The sequence below is a fragment of the Dromaius novaehollandiae genome, chromosome Z (genome assembly GCF_036370855.1).
Source record: "Dromaius novaehollandiae isolate bDroNov1 chromosome Z, bDroNov1.hap1, whole genome shotgun sequence".
Taxonomy (NCBI): Eukaryota; Metazoa; Chordata; class Aves; order Casuariiformes; family Dromaiidae; genus Dromaius; species Dromaius novaehollandiae.
In genome coordinates, this window is record NC_088132.1 from 68,900,435 (window position 1) to 68,915,787 (window position 15,353).

At 40.9% G+C, this 15,353-nt stretch overlaps 1 protein-coding gene across 1 annotated transcript in view; it reads left to right on the plus strand.

The window, feature by feature from the left end:
* Window positions 1-226: 226 nt before the first annotated feature.
* LOC135325103 (tetratricopeptide repeat protein 33-like) overlaps window positions 227-15,353 on the plus strand; it is a 51,185-nt gene continuing 36,058 nt past the window's right edge. Inside the window, exons 1-2 of the mRNA XM_064502613.1 lie at window positions 227-383; window positions 1,117-1,345. Coding sequence (XP_064358683.1) covers window positions 242-383; window positions 1,117-1,345 — 371 coding nt within the window. The 5' untranslated portion in view covers window positions 227-241. The remainder of the gene's footprint in view (window positions 384-1,116; window positions 1,346-15,353) is intronic.

The window sequence follows — 15,353 nt, forward strand, 5'->3', positions numbered from 1 at the left end:
ACGGCCACGGGCTTCGCCGACCAACGGACGCGGCCCGAGAACTACAGCTCCCAGCATGCCGCGCGGCGCGCTCCGGGGACTCCACCTGCCGTCATGCACCGCGAGCAGCCGGCTCGTTTTCCCCCCACCCCCCCCGCTGGGGCCGGCGGGAGTTAATTTGCCCCCGGTCTCGCCGCCGCCCTCCTGCCCCTGAGAGAGGCTGTCCTCCCACTTCCGCTCCCGCTTGGGAAGGGGAAAGGGAATGAGGGGAAGGGGCCCCACCACTTCCCTTCCCTCTCGCGGGAGGCGGCCAGTGTCCTCTATTTCCGTTTCCTGCCGCCGCGGGGGTCAAAGGTTGCGTGGGCCTTCAAGCCGGAAGAGAAGTGGCCGGAGGAAGGGGGCAGGTAACGGACTCCCGTTGCGGGCCGCGGCCGGGGGCTTGGGGCAGCCGCCGTGGTCCCTGCGGGGCTGCTGGGCGGTGGTGGGGCCGGGCCGGGCCGTTTGGCGGGAGCGGCCGTGGGGAGCGCGGAGCCGCGCCGTTCATCCCAGCGGGGGCTGCGGTCGGTGGCGGTGAACGCGGCCCCCCGCGGCCCTACTGGCTGCGCGGCTCCCGCTGCCTCCCCGGCAGCTGCGCGGCGCCTCGCCCGCTGCCGCCGCGGATCGAGGCGCGGGGCTGCTGGCCGCCCTCCTGCGCGCAGGGCCTCCGGCCAGGGCGGTCGTGCGGGGGAAGCCTTACCCTAGCGCGCCGGGCTCTACAGCTCGAGGTCGGCCTGACAGCTGCAGCTCGTAGAGATCCTGATTGCGTCTGAGGTGCATCGCACGCCTTAGACTGAGTCGTGTCCTTACTCCTTTTACCTGCTGCCTCGTGTATTGGCTTCAGCATTATAAAGCTTTCTGGTATGTCAGAGCTTCTTTTATTTTAGTCTTTTCCTTGCTAGAGAACATGCTCCAGCTAGGCTCAAACTTGTTGTTGCCTGGGTAATACCTTGAGGGAAGCTGCTGAGCAGAATTTGCATGGCTGAATGGCAATCTGTTGTGTACTGTTGTCCTAGAATCAAGATGAATAAGTCAGAACTTTATTTCTTGCCACACTTAAAAACTAAATTGCTTAACTATCAAAAATATGTTTCTCTCTAGTTCTCCAAATGGCTTCTTTTGGGTGGAAGAGAAAAATTGGTGAGAAAGTCTCAAAAGCCACTTCGCAGCAATTTGAAGCAGAAGCTGCTGATGATAAGGGTCTGGCTGATGATGATGAAGACAACTGGGTGCATGCAACTAAGAGAAGAAAAGAAGTTCTTCTAGAAGACTGCATGAAGAAAAGCAAGCAGCTAAAGGATGAAGGTGCAAATTTGGCAGAAAACAGGAGGTACTAATGTTATTTTACTCTCTATCTTTAGACTGAATAAGTGCTAAATGGTATTTTAATCCTTTTTCAAATATTAAGCAGTTTGCTAGATGTTGCATTCATATTTTTCATATTTGTAAAAGAGATCAATTACTCTTCTCATTTTAAGTACACACACTGGTACTGAATCAGTTGTTTTCTGTGGTGCTGTTGTTGACACATGTGAAGTGAAGTTTGTATTCAGTCTTGTTTCTGAGTGTTCACTTAACAAAAAATGATAGAAGCAGAGAGCTGAAAAACTGATTGCATCTGAAAATTGAAAGGGTAAATAAAATCTTGTGAGGTAAGCCATACTGTAAGGAATGTTTTAGCTATTCTATGGTAGCTTTTTCCTATGCTGTTGTGAATATGTGGTAACTCACTCCTATAGACGAGTAAGTTTCGTTATATGGGTACACTGAGTAGGCAAACTGTGCTCAGCCCCTGAGCGTGGTAAATCTGTGTTCCAGTTTATCTTGTAGGCAGTCAGGTTCAGATAGCCACCCTGAACGCCTTCTGATTAGAGAGTACTGAGCTTTGAGGCTTCCACAAATTCAGGAGGGTATTAACATTGTCCTATGATACTGCATGCAGAACGTAACTTTGGCATGGAGGGAGGTTAGAGGAGAGGGAGTATAAGTTACATAGTAAGTAAGTAAGTAATTTGGCTATTCTCTCGGGGGGGGGGGGGGAGAACAGTTCCAAGAATAGTCCATTTAAACTCTTTGGAGTACTTGACGCTTAAGTCTGTATCCTGACTTTAGTTGTATGAGCATTTCTGCTTTATTCATTTTCCCAGAAGAGGGGTGACATTATAATGCTTAGTTTCCTGGTATAGATAACTCCATAATAAGTCTATGTACATTTCTATTACGTTAAATTCTTGCTGTTAAGAAATTTCAGTCTTAAAATGGGTGGCTGGGGCAAGATGGAAGAGAGGACAATTCAGAAGTTTAAAACAGATAAGTATAGATGTTTTTGTTGGCAGTGTGTTGTGTTCTGATTTTTCTTTTTTTTTTTTTTAAAGAAAAATCTTCCCATTCAAATATGTTTTCCTCTTTTTACTGTTCACTCTGATAATGACACTGTTGGGGTGGTGGTGGGAGAGGCAGTGATTCATTTCCGTACCTCGTTTTTGTGTTCCCAGGTTCCCTAACTTATGTTTAAAAGATTTCAAAACATTATTCAGGATTTAAAGTCAAACTAAGCTAAGTCAATTTTAGGCGTGCTGCCTTTGTATTAATCAATATCTTTAATGCAATAACATCATAAATTGGTTACATTAATATTAATATCTTACAATACACAAATTACAGGAGGTTATTGTTACCATTTTTATCTTTACTGCTAGAAATAAATTTGACCTAGCTTTTTGTAGAGAACTTTTTGTATACTTTTATATTATATATATTATATTTATTTTATTTTTTTTTTGTACACTTGTATCTTTTTTTTAAGATATTCATAGAAATTGTGTTTTCAAGCTTGAGAAGGCAGAAGCATTTCTAAATGCTTTCATTCTACAGCTCGTAATCACTAATATTTATTCTGCTTATGTGTTTTAGGCATAAGCTGTGATCCTTCCCACTTTTTGCCCTCTTGATGTTTTTCTCTGATATGCTGTACACAGAAAGAATGCTCAATTCCTTGTGGATATTGGTGTCTTGTACTTTTTATTTTGTTTTTATATAATATATAAAATGCAATAAATCTTCTTAAACAACAGCAGATAATCTCTGTTATATATGCAGATTAGAGCAGGAGGACAGACTGCTCATTCTGAACAGCAAGTGGTTTTTTTTTTTGTGCTTTTAATATTTTAGTCTTAGAGATTGAGCTTTGTTTGAAGATTTTCGCTTTTGGTCAGTTTGAAACAATTAAAAAAAAAACCCTATAAGTAGCAACATGTGATTTTTTGCAAAATTAATGAAAAGTGTGTTTCCTCAAAGTGCTTATGAGAGCTACTGAGAGACACTGAGTGGTTTATAACAAGTACAGAAATTAAAATGCAGGTTTCAGGAGGCTTTTCACTCTCTTAATCTGGTGTGAGCACTATTATATCTGAGACCCAAGAGACGTTAACTTATGAAAGTTGTAGTATTCATATTTCAGGGGAACTTAATGCCATCAATTTATACTGTCCCTCTCTGTAGGGCAATTATTACATTAGTATAGTGCTGTCAGGGCACATAACTTTCAGGTATATCTCGGTTTTAAAAAAAGACTTCATATAGACTTGGGTTAAACTGTCAGTGGGAGTCTTTTGTTACTTAAACAAGTGAAATAGTCGATGTGCCTCTACCAGTAACTTGAGGAAGCGGTCTGCAAGGAACATTCATTCTTTTTGGAAAATGTGGTGGGATTGTGTTTTTTAGACTTAAACGGTTTATTTTTTTATATATATTTGTGCAAGATAAGCAGGCTTATGTAAAGAATTGAATACTTAACGTAGATTGTTTCTATAAATTGTTATTAGGCACTGATATTTTTAGGAAAGGTTTTGAGTTGGATAGTGCAGCATTCAGATAAAAGGATAGTATTTGTTCTGCTGGAGAAGCCTGGAAGAAAACATAGAGACTGAGCACTAGAGAGAAACCAAGTTGGTATTTTAGTAGGTATTATTTGTGGGAGGGAGGGAGGGAGAAGGGGATCCCGGAAAGAAATGGACTCAGGAAGAAGCAAGAGGCTAACTAAAGGAAAGAATGGAAAGTAATAAATTCGTCCTTCATTCCTTATAGAAAAGGGAGTCCAAGCATGTGCATGGCAAAATAAAGAAATATGATCAAAGATGTCTTTTCTTACAAGTCTAAATATTTAGTTAGAATAGCAATGACCACCTTTATGCTTGGTTAAGCTGGGTAGCTTATTCCCTTGATAAGGGAAAGCTGTGTGTTGTTGCTTCCTCATCTTCTAACTGAGCATACTGGCCGTATGTTGTTGTTAGACTTACTGCATGTATGGAGACTGTTTCTATGAATGAGTGAACTCAGACTAGCTTGTGCTTGTAAATTAAGCCTCAGTGCTTCTTGGGGGAACGAAATAATAATGGGCTGCCAGAAAAAAAAGTACAGCCAAGAGCAGGCTGCTGACTGGCAAAGTCAGGAGTGGCATGGATGAGTTGTTTCAGTGGTGGCAGCAGCCATGGATGGGTTTTCAACTTTCACAGGAGCTGCTTGGGGGGGGGGGGGGGGGGGGTTCTGCACATGCACTGTCTAATGGGTGTGCAGTAAGCCTGTTAAGCCTGGGGAGAGACAGGAAGAAATGTTGTCTAAGAGAACAGTTTGTGATCCACATTTTGTCCTTTGGGGCGGGGGAACAGTGAGGAGGGAGAGACAGAGACATGGGGACTGCCAGAAACAGGTGATGGACTAGACTGATTATCTTGGTAGGTCATGGGTTAGGAAATTCTGACTTAGAAGCTTGATGAATAGGCAGTTATGAGGGAGATGACTTGTGAATGAGTAACTGTGCTATAAGAACAGGCAGATGGGTGGAAGAAGTGAAATTTGTCTGCTGTTTGGATGTGTGGGAAGGAATGATTTAAAAATTCCCTCCTCTGTGCCCCCCTTCCCCCCCCCCCCCCCATAAAACCCTTTTGTGAGATGGAGAACGGTCTGTTTGTGGAAGGAATGGAGAGTGTTTCAGAAGAGAAAATATTTTTGCTTAGATGGAATTCATAATGCTGGCAGATAATCCTAAATGAGATACTAGCATGAATGTGCCCCCAGACACTGGAATTAAATAAAATAAACCCATTCAGAAATCCAGTTTAGGTGTTTTGCATAGATGGTCCTAAACAGTTTTAAATCTAGCACAACTTTCAAGGATAAAGATTTGCACCTTTGAAAACAGTAAATTGGCATCGTAGCTTATTTTGAATGGTAAGTCACCTTTGTATGTAGACCCAGGCTTAGAGATGAGTTCAGAGGAGTTGAAATAATAGAGCATGTGTCCTCAGACCCATGATGTGTAGAGAACTAACAGCAAGGAGTGGGAAAATTTTATGTCAGGCTCGTATGTTCAGTATAATTGGATCACTTATTGCCTTATAGATGATTTTGCTTTTTCCCCATGCACACTCTGTTCTTTGAACAACAAAAGTTTCTGTTGCTGTCCAGCAGGTGGAGTTAGAGGTCTTCTCAAGGTATCCTGAAGATAAGTTTAAAAAAAGAAAGCTCACTTATATCATATTTTTTATGAAGAGACACTATTGGGTTTAAGTTTTTACTGATTTGTGTTTAATTTTGCAATTATTCTGAAAAAATATTGGTAAATTGAAACTCATGTTAATACCACTCTTTTATCGCTAATTATGTTTATTCCTTATTCCATTTTGTATTACACTCAGAAACTTCTGTTTTTAAAGCTGGCACTTGTTTGGAAAGACCATGGCTTTAACTGGAACAAACTGTTTTGGCTGGTCTACTAGATATTCACCTGTGTTAAAATAAATAGTTCCGTTTGTTATTTGTTGATGTAAATTAGTCTGATAAATTTACTCTTCCTTTTGCAGTAGCAAATTAAACAGTGACAAGCCAAAGTGCTATGGACGGAGCAGATAATTGGTTAATCCTCAGAAATAGTTTGCTTTTCTAATGGAATTACTCTTTAGGAGTTACTTTGTTCAGTTTTTACTCTATTGCTATTAAAAAACAAGTTCAATTTTTGTGAAATGCTATTTAAGCTCAACTGCTAAAATGTGGATTTACTTTTTTTCTGGCACAAATGTTCCAGAATTACTTCAACGTACTCAGCTTGTCATTTTTCAACAACATATGCTACAGTGAGTTTCTTTCTTGCTAGATACTGTAAGATGTTAGTGAAGAGGAAGAGATTATCAGTCACAGTCCTTTGAAAGAAGTGTTTAGTGTGGTAATCAGTTGGGTTAACTGTTAATGAAAAGATATGTTTAGCAGATTGAGCAAAAGGCTAATATCTTTTTTTTTTTTTTTTAACTAGATCTTTCTGTCATGGTTTTATAGTGTTTGTATTTCTCAGAAGATCCACCAGCTGTCTTTGCCCAAAATACTTCAGCAGCTTAATTACATTGCAGTAGCCTTGGAGAAGTGAGGTACATTAGAGTATATGGGATATTTTTAGAAGTGGGGTATATTAAAGAGAAGAGGGGTCCAGGAGAGCTAGTTGATTTATTTTTTTTTTCAAGGATTACCCTCTACAAACTCAAGAGCAGTCCATCCAGATGAGCAGGAAATTGAGTGAAAGTGGTAGGCGGTCTGCATGGATTAAACAAGCAGCTCCTGACACAACTTGGATGTAAAATGGAAGCATAAAAGAGGTGGAAGCAGGATCAGGTGACCCAGAAGGAATATAGAGATACTGTCTGAGCATGCAGGATTTGGGTTAGGAAAGCCAAAGCCCACCTGGACTTGAATCTGGAAAGGATGTGAAGGGTAACACAAAGGGCTTCTACAGGTATATCAGCAGCAAAAGGAAGGCTAGGGAAAATGTGGGCCCACTGCTGAATGGAACAGGGGACCTGGTGACAAAAGACATGGGAAAGTCTAAGGTACTCAATGCCTTCTTTGCCTTGGTATTTACTGGTAAGACTTGCCTTCAAGAACTCCAAAACCCTAACACCAGGGAACGTTTAATTGGATGTACATAAATCTATGGGATCTGATGGAATGCACCTGTGAGTGCTGAGGGAGCAGCTGATGTCATTGCAAGGCCACTTGATCTTTGAAAGGTCATGATGATTAGGAGGAGTTTCCTAAGGACTGGAAGAAAGCTAATGTCACCCCTATCTTCAAGAAGGGCAAGAAGGAAGATTTGGGGAACTACAGGCCAGACAGCCTCAAATTGATCCCTGGGAAGGTGATAGAGCAAATAATCTTGGAAAACATTTTGAAACATATGGAGGACAAGAAGGTGGTTGGGAGTTGTCAGCATGGATTTATGAAGGGCAAGACATACTTGACTGACTTGATAGCCTTCTATGATGAGATGACTGGCCTGATGGATGAGCAGTGGATGTTGTTTATCTTGACTTCAGTAAGGCTTTCAACACTCTCCCATAACATCCTCGTAGGCCAACTGACGAAATACAGGCTAGATAAGTGGACAGGGAGTTGTAATGAAAACTGGCTGAGCTACTGTGCCCAAAGTGTTGTGATCAGCAGCACAAAGTCCAGCTGGAGGCCTGTCCCTAGTGATGTACCCCTGGGGTCAATACTAGGTCCAGTGCTGTTTAAACTCTTTACTGACCTGAACGATGTGGCAGAGTGCACCCTCAGCAAGTTTGCAGATAATAAAAAACTGGGGAGAATGACACCAGGTGGTCATGCTGCTGTTGAGAGGGACCTCAACAGATGAGAAAAATGAGCAGACAGGGACCTCATGAAGTTCAACAAAGGGAAACATGAATCCCTGCTCATGGGGAGGGATAACCCCATGTACCAGTACAGGCTGGGGGCTGACTGGCTAGAAAGCAGATTTGCAGAAAAGGACCCCGGGGTCCTTGCAGACACCAAGTTGACCATAAGTCAGCAGTGCACCCTTGTAACAAGGCCAACAGCATCCTGGGCTGCATCAGGAAACACATCACCAGCGGGTTGGGGGAGATGATCCTTCCCCTCTGCTCAGCACTGAGGAGGTCACGTCTGCGGTACTACATCCAGTTCTGGACTCCCTGGTGCAGGAGTGACATGGACATGCTGGAGCAAGTCCAGTGAAGGGCCACAAAGATGCTTAAGGGATTGGAGCATCTCTCACATGAGGAGAGGCTGAGAGAGCTGGGGCTGTTCATCCTGGGGAAGAGAAGGCTCAGGGGAGATCTTACCACTGTCTATGAATACCTGAGGGGAGGGAGTAAAGAAGGCAGGGCCAGACTCTTCTCGGGGTGCCCAGTAACAAGGCAAGATGAAGGGTGTGGGGGCTCTAAATCTTGAATGCAGAACATATGAGCTGAAACTGAAAAGATTCTGAACGTATGCAGCCTTTCTTGATTTTCTGGCAATAATGCTCATTGCTGATTAGTCAGAATACATGCCTTGTTCTGCAAGCCTTGTAACCTTTCTACAGAAATAATAGAAGATAGAAGTGCAGAGTGTTTTATAGTGTTTAACACCCTCCCATAAATTGGTACCTGAAGTAACACTTTAATTTTCATCTTCAAGATAACTTTTATTGCTAGCTTTATTGTTTTCTCACTTACTGAAAGAGTTTTTGCTTCCTGGTGATGCATCTGGTTGGCCTTCCTCATTGAAGAGGAAGTAAGTTCTTTGCTGCATACTTGTTTTAAATAGTTCCTTTTGTTTAAATTGCTGTTTATCTTTAATATAGTTATTTTTCTCTTTTATAGTAAGCGCAATTTTCCAACAACTGGTTATTATTTGACAAACGGAGTTCAGTTTTGAATTTTAGTTACTAATTTTTTTTTGCAGACTTTTCTGAGAGTATGTGTAAGAGAATGATTTTGATAGCTCTCTCTTTTTTTAGAATTAATATGACTTGAGGGTATTGAATTGTGATATTGTAGTATCTGTATTTGAGTAATGTGCATATATTTATATGAGTGGGTATTTATGAATACAAAGGAAGAGAAAGAAATAGTTGCAGAACAGCTGTAGACTCTGTGCATGCACATTATACCTTTATACATATAATATATTCAGTGGAAAGCATACTGTAACTGATGCCTGCATTCATCCCATCTAACTTTAGGCACTTAATGGGAACAGTCAAGTTACGAATCTATTTGCTCAAGGTTTCTTTACAGTGTAAGGAGAAAGAGGCATTTCCAGACTGTGGTTCAGCCCGCTAAAGGGCTTAAATTGTGGTTTGGAAGTTTCTCTTTCTCAGTATTAACAGTGTAGCTACATTATAAATGTACCAGGACCATTTGCTGGTACTGAGAGCAGCTGGCACAGAGTGATACATGGCCCTGCTATGAAACGCTTACCTTCCTGAACAGGGTGGCCATATGCAAACTGCCTTTTAAGAAAGGCCTGTGGCCTGCTCCGACTGCAAGCCCGACCCTGGGAATTGTTTGGGAGGTTGCTAGCTGGCTATAACCAGGCCAAGGACTGGTCAGTCTGAAAATTTAACAGTAATTCTGCTCAAGTGCCACTGGTTAGGGATGTTCCCTGACACTACTAGTTTGCTAATACAGAGATAGCCCATGTGACTACAGGGTGACTGAAGTCTTAATGTAAATACTTGAAGTTAAATACCTAAAATTAGGTGGGATGAATCAGCCCTAACTGCTAATACCTGTTCGAAGATGAAGGGTTATTTCTGTATTATTTGTCTTTGGGTTTAAGCTTTGAGGGTTTATTTCCGCTGTGTGAGAAATGAAGTTCTTTGAATTATGTAAGAGAAAAACTCTTGCGTTTCCAAAAAAGATCTGCTATATAGTAATCTTCTTTTTTTTTAAATAAAGTCTCTAAGAAATTGTGTCAATTTTTGAAATGCTTTTTGAAACATTTAGAACATATTACTGGAAAAATTCTTGAGCAAAAGTTTTCCTCAGTCTTTCCATATATATTAGTCTCCCAAATATCAGTGCTTCGTGCAGAGGAATCATGCTTGACAATTGTTTTCTTCTGTCCTTCTGATGCATGTGAAGTTTTTGTAAAAATAATGAATACCAGTCTGATTTTCACATTTCACTTTCAAAAATTCAGTATTTGCTTCTTAGTAATCAGTAGGGCAGGAATTAATATTTTCTGATTTCTTGCATGGCAAACTGTTTCTGTTTAATTCCTAGCACTTTTTTCAGAGAGCTTTTGTTTGTCTAAACAGAGTGCTCATATCTAGTCCCAGAAATTATGCTAAAAATGATGGTCATGAGCAGGCATTAATTGTGATGACTGATCTGGCTATGTCATGTTAGGATGTAACAAGTTGTAGGGTTACTTACAGGCAAGCAAGGAGGGCAGAAGATATACACGTCTTCATGACTGGATACATTATCTCTGTGCCCCAGTCATCCCATTTGTAAAACAAGAATAATTGTGCAATGACTCATAAATCTTCTAAGGAATTATATAAATATAAAGACTGAAGTGTTGTTTTCTTATTTTTCACTGTTACAAATTATTTTAACACTATTTACATTTAATCCGTATAAGTTATCAGAGCTGTGCTTTAAGAATTAATTTAAAATCTGTGAAAGCATGTGTTGCCTGTATTTCTAGCCTTAAGTTTTACATAAGTAGAATTAATTACCCTTTTATAATCTGTTCTTTACCTTTTTCAGTTCAGATATCCTTTTAGCAGTCTGATTTTTTTTTTTTTCTTTGAATTAATGTGTATATGCCACACAGCTTTTCATGAGGTCCTCTTCTTTGGCAGCACTTACATCCTTCTGCTGTGTTTGAGGGATCAGTATATGAAACAGAATGCACCTGGTGCTTTTTCATTTCCTCTTAAGTGTTTTGTTGAGACGAAGTGCTCCACAGTGAGTTTCTCTCACAGTTAGCTCATTTGTTTCTGTAGTGGACCCCCAAAACTTTTTTCCTTTTTTTTCCACCTTGCCATATTTTTGTTTTATAAATTTGCTGGGACAGGGACCATCTTTTTACAGTAGTAGAAATAACAGCAATAGCAGCACTCTCACTGCCCTCTAGAAGCCCATTTCTGCTAGCAGATCTGTGCTGGTAGATGGAGGTTAAGGATTCCTGTAAATATTTTAATGCAAAAGTCTATGTTGCAAGTTAAAATGTTTTGGGTTTGAGCCAGGAGATAGCCAAGAGATTCTACACAACTTCAGACATTTTTATTAAACTCTGAAATGTAGAAATTTTTGTTATTTATGTACCTAGTGTAACGTAACTGAGAAAAATCTAGTAATTTACGTGAATTTAAACAGTATTTTACAGAGAAATACAAACTGGGAGCTTTTTCAGATCCTTTACTTGACAGACACTGGCAAGAGTTGCTCAACTGAAATACTGCTGTTAGCGTCCAATATTCCGTATATTAATGATGTTCTATAAAATGTTCACCCCCCTTCCTCCCCAAGTTATGCTGTCATATGTGCAGCAGTGTATCTGGGCATTAAAGGAAAAAAGAAAGCTAATTATTTTATTACTCAGATAAAAGCTACTGGGTTTATTTTATGGAAATGGATTAATTTCTACATATTTCTGTTCCATAAGAAAGCTGTAGAACAAAAATTACATGCTTTCTTAATTTTCATACCTTTGTCCTTGTGTTCTTAAACAAAGCCTAGTTATTGTAGCTGACAAAATTACATCAAAAAACCCAGCTTGTTTGAATTTGCCTTATGGTTCATGAAATGTAATTTTAAGGCAGTAACTCAGTATCATTGATATCCATCATCAAATAGGTATGTGTTGTCCCTATGAGAGTTCTTCTAAAATTGAAGTGTACTATATTTAAGCAATTATAATTGTCAGTCAGCAGTTGTGTTTCCAGTGGCTTTAGAAAGTAGTAGGATATGGTGATGGTTTTTGTTGCTTTCCTAGATAAAGATCTTGGTTTCTAAATGCTTTAATGTCAGCCTGTTGCTTTGCAGTTCCCTAAATGATATTTTCCACACCTTGCTGTATTTCATGGACGTATCTTTAAATTAGGAAGGATGCTTTTAAGTTGTAAAAGCTCAGAAGAAAAGCTATCCAGGAAAAATATCTCGTTCAATTACTCAGTCAGGCCTTTTCAGTGTTAGTTCAAATGGTGGGTGGGAAAATCGGAGCACTGCATTCTTCTGTTTGTTTTTTAATGGAAATATTTGTTTTTTCTAGGAGTGCTAATGGTTTAAGAGTTGATTTCACAAGACCACTAAAGATAAGTTAGCTCACTTGTAAGGACATCTGGATGGGGCCTAGAACACTGAGGGTATGCTTATGCTGTATAATTAAAGAGATATAATACACCACTCCCCTGTTCTTAACTTTCAGAAGAAATCACAGATATCTTGTTTTCACGAACAACTGAAGTTTGCTATCCTGAAGCCTACTCAAACTGATAATTTTTCCAGGCCTGCTGTTCTTAGTGAGTGCTGGACATGTTTTCACTGCAATCTCTGCAGTTTTACTGGCTCTAGCAACTAAATGACAGATCTTAGAAAATGTAGTTTTTGTCTTTGACCTGTCAGCTGGTAATAAAAATTTAATGTAGTAGAACATATCACAGAATGGTTGAGGTTGAAAGGGACCTCTGGAGATCATCTAGTCCAACCCCCCTGCTCAAGCAGGGTAATCTAGAGCGTGTTGCACAGGGTCGTGTCCAGATGGGTTTTGAATATCTCCTAGGAAGGAGACTCCACAACCCCTCTGGACAACCTGTTCCAGTGCTATGTCACCCTCACAGTAAAGAAGTTTTTTCTCATGTTCAGACGGAACTGCCTGTGTTTCAGTTTGTGCCCGTTGCCTCTTGTCCTCTTGCTGGCCACCACTGAAAAGAGTCTGGCCCCATCCTCTTGACACCCTCCCTTTAGATATTTGTGTACATTGATAAGATCCCCCCTCAGTCTTCTCTTCTCCAGGCTGAACAGGCCCAGCGCTCTCAGCTATTCCTCATAGGAGAGATGCTCCAGTCCCCCAATCCCCAGAGAGTGAGCTGTCTGCTGGACTCTGTCCAGTAGTGCCATGTCTCTCTTGTACTGGGCAGCCTGGAATTGGACACAGCACTCCAGATGTGGCCTCACCAGGGCCGAGTAGAGGGGGAGGATCACCTCCCTTGACCTGCTGGCAATGCTCTTCCTAATGCAGCCCAGGATGCCATTGGCCTTCTTGGCCACAAGGGCACATTGTTGGCTCGTGATCAACTTCTTGTCCACCAGGACTCCCAGGTCCTTCTCTGCAGAGCTGCTTTCCAGCAGGTCAACCCTCAACCTGTAGTAGTGCTTGGGGTTATTCCTCCCTGGGTGCGGGACCGTGCACTTCCCTTTATTGAACTCCATGAGGTTCCTCCCTGCCCAACTGTCCAGCTTCTCCAGGCCTCTCTAAATGACAGCACAGCCCTCTGGTGTGTCAGCCACTCCTCCCAGTTCTGTATCATCAGCAAATTTGCCAAGGGTGTACTGTCCCTTCATCCAGATCACTAATGAATAAGTTGAACAAAGCTGGACCCAGTACTGACCCCCGGGGGACATTGCTAGCTACAGGCCTCCGACTAGACTCTGTGCTGCTGATAACCCTCTGAGCTCTGCCATTCAGCCAGTTCTCAATTCCCCTCCCTGTGCACTCATTTAACCCACACTTCCTGAGCTTGCCTGTGAGGGTGTTACGGGAGACAGTGTCGAAGGCCTTGCTGAAGTCAAGGTAGACAACATCCACTGCTCTCCCCTCATCTACCCAGCCAGTCATTCCATCATAAAAGGCTATCAGATTGGTTAAGCATGATTTCCCCTTGGTGAATCCAGGCTGACTGCTCCTGGTCACCTTCTTTTCCTTCACATGCTTAGAGATGACATCCAGGATGAGCTGTTCTGTCACCTTTCCAGGGATGGAGGTGAGGCTGACTGGCCTGTAGTTTCCTGGGTCCTCTTCCTTGCCCTTTTTGAAGACTGGAGTGACATTGGCTTTCTTCCAGTCCTCAGGCATCTCTCCTGTTCTTAAACCACGGTTTAAGCTGTTTATCTTCTGCAAAAATTGAAAAATGACAGTTAAGACAAAACACAGTTCATAGCTGTAGATCCTGAACTAGATTGGATAAGAAATTTTGGCAATGAATAATGGCTCATCTCCAGCTGGCTCCACAATCCTATTTTACTGTTAAAAATGGAAGACACCTATTAAACTTGTTAAATAGCATAAGCTTGTTGAAAGGAATTCTGCAGCTTAGGTTTCTCTGTAGGAAATGCTGGTATATCTGAAGTTGTATCTGTCTGGAAGCTTTAATATGAATTTTCCTTTTCATGACTATTAACTCCTATCATGATGGTGAGTTCACTTTCAGTAGATTTGGATGTTGACATAGGTGTTTTTTATAGTCTTTAGTCTGTCAGTGAAACTGTTCTGTCTGTCAGAAGATGTACTTTCCCTGGTATTACTCACACATGACTTATTTTTCTGGACATTCTATTTAAAATATTGAATATACCAAAGTGAAATCATCGTTCAGTGAAGCATTTCAGTTTTCAAAGGGTATTTCTGGTTTGAATTTGGTTAATATTTTTGAGGCTTTGAAAAGGATTTAAATAGGGGCTTTGTTTAAAAAAAAAGTTTGTATAAATAAAACATTGGGGGTGGGATGGAATCGCATATTGAGATGGAAACAAATGTTTCCACTATTTTCTGTTGAAAATGCAATTTTGTTTTAACTGGCCCTTGCTAGGCCATCTTTCTCTGTCACTGCCAAACTGAAAAAAATCTACTGTTTTCATAGCTCTTAATATGAAGGTGATAGGAAACTATTTACTAAAGATGCCACTTTTATAATGCATTCTGTGTTTCTTGGATACCAGTTTGTCTTGTACAGTAAAGCAAGGACTGTGAACTCCTCCTTCAGCAACGAGAAAATATACTGGCAGTGCTGAAGTTCTGCTATCATGTTAACCCAAGTACAAGTGTCACTGCGGCTGAAACAAAGCACGCTCTGTGTTTTTGCAGCTAAAAGGAGAATTAGATTGGGGAACTGCTTGGCATTTAAAACAAACTAATTTTTGGACGGGTCTTAACCTGGATTAGGTTGGTGACTTGGATCGTGAAGCACAAGTGTTTATGCTGCTGCAAAGTAAGGGCAAGACAGAGTAGACTGAGGTGAGAGAGTGCAGAACTACTTTTTCTAAGAACTGACTTAAAATGACTTTGGAACTTCATAAATTTTTGTATTTGCCTTTTGAAATTGTGGCAAAGATCTAAGACTTTTGTATTGGGGATAGAACTGAATGAATGTGACTTCAGAAATGATTTCTTTTAGTAGCTAATTTCTTTTGTGGACTTCAAAGTGAGAAGGAATTCCAAGGCATACTAGAAAAAACTGTTAGAAGTGCTGGTCGTATACAGAATGAAAGAAAGAAATACTAAAATTAGGATCATAAGTATGAATAAAATGCAATTAT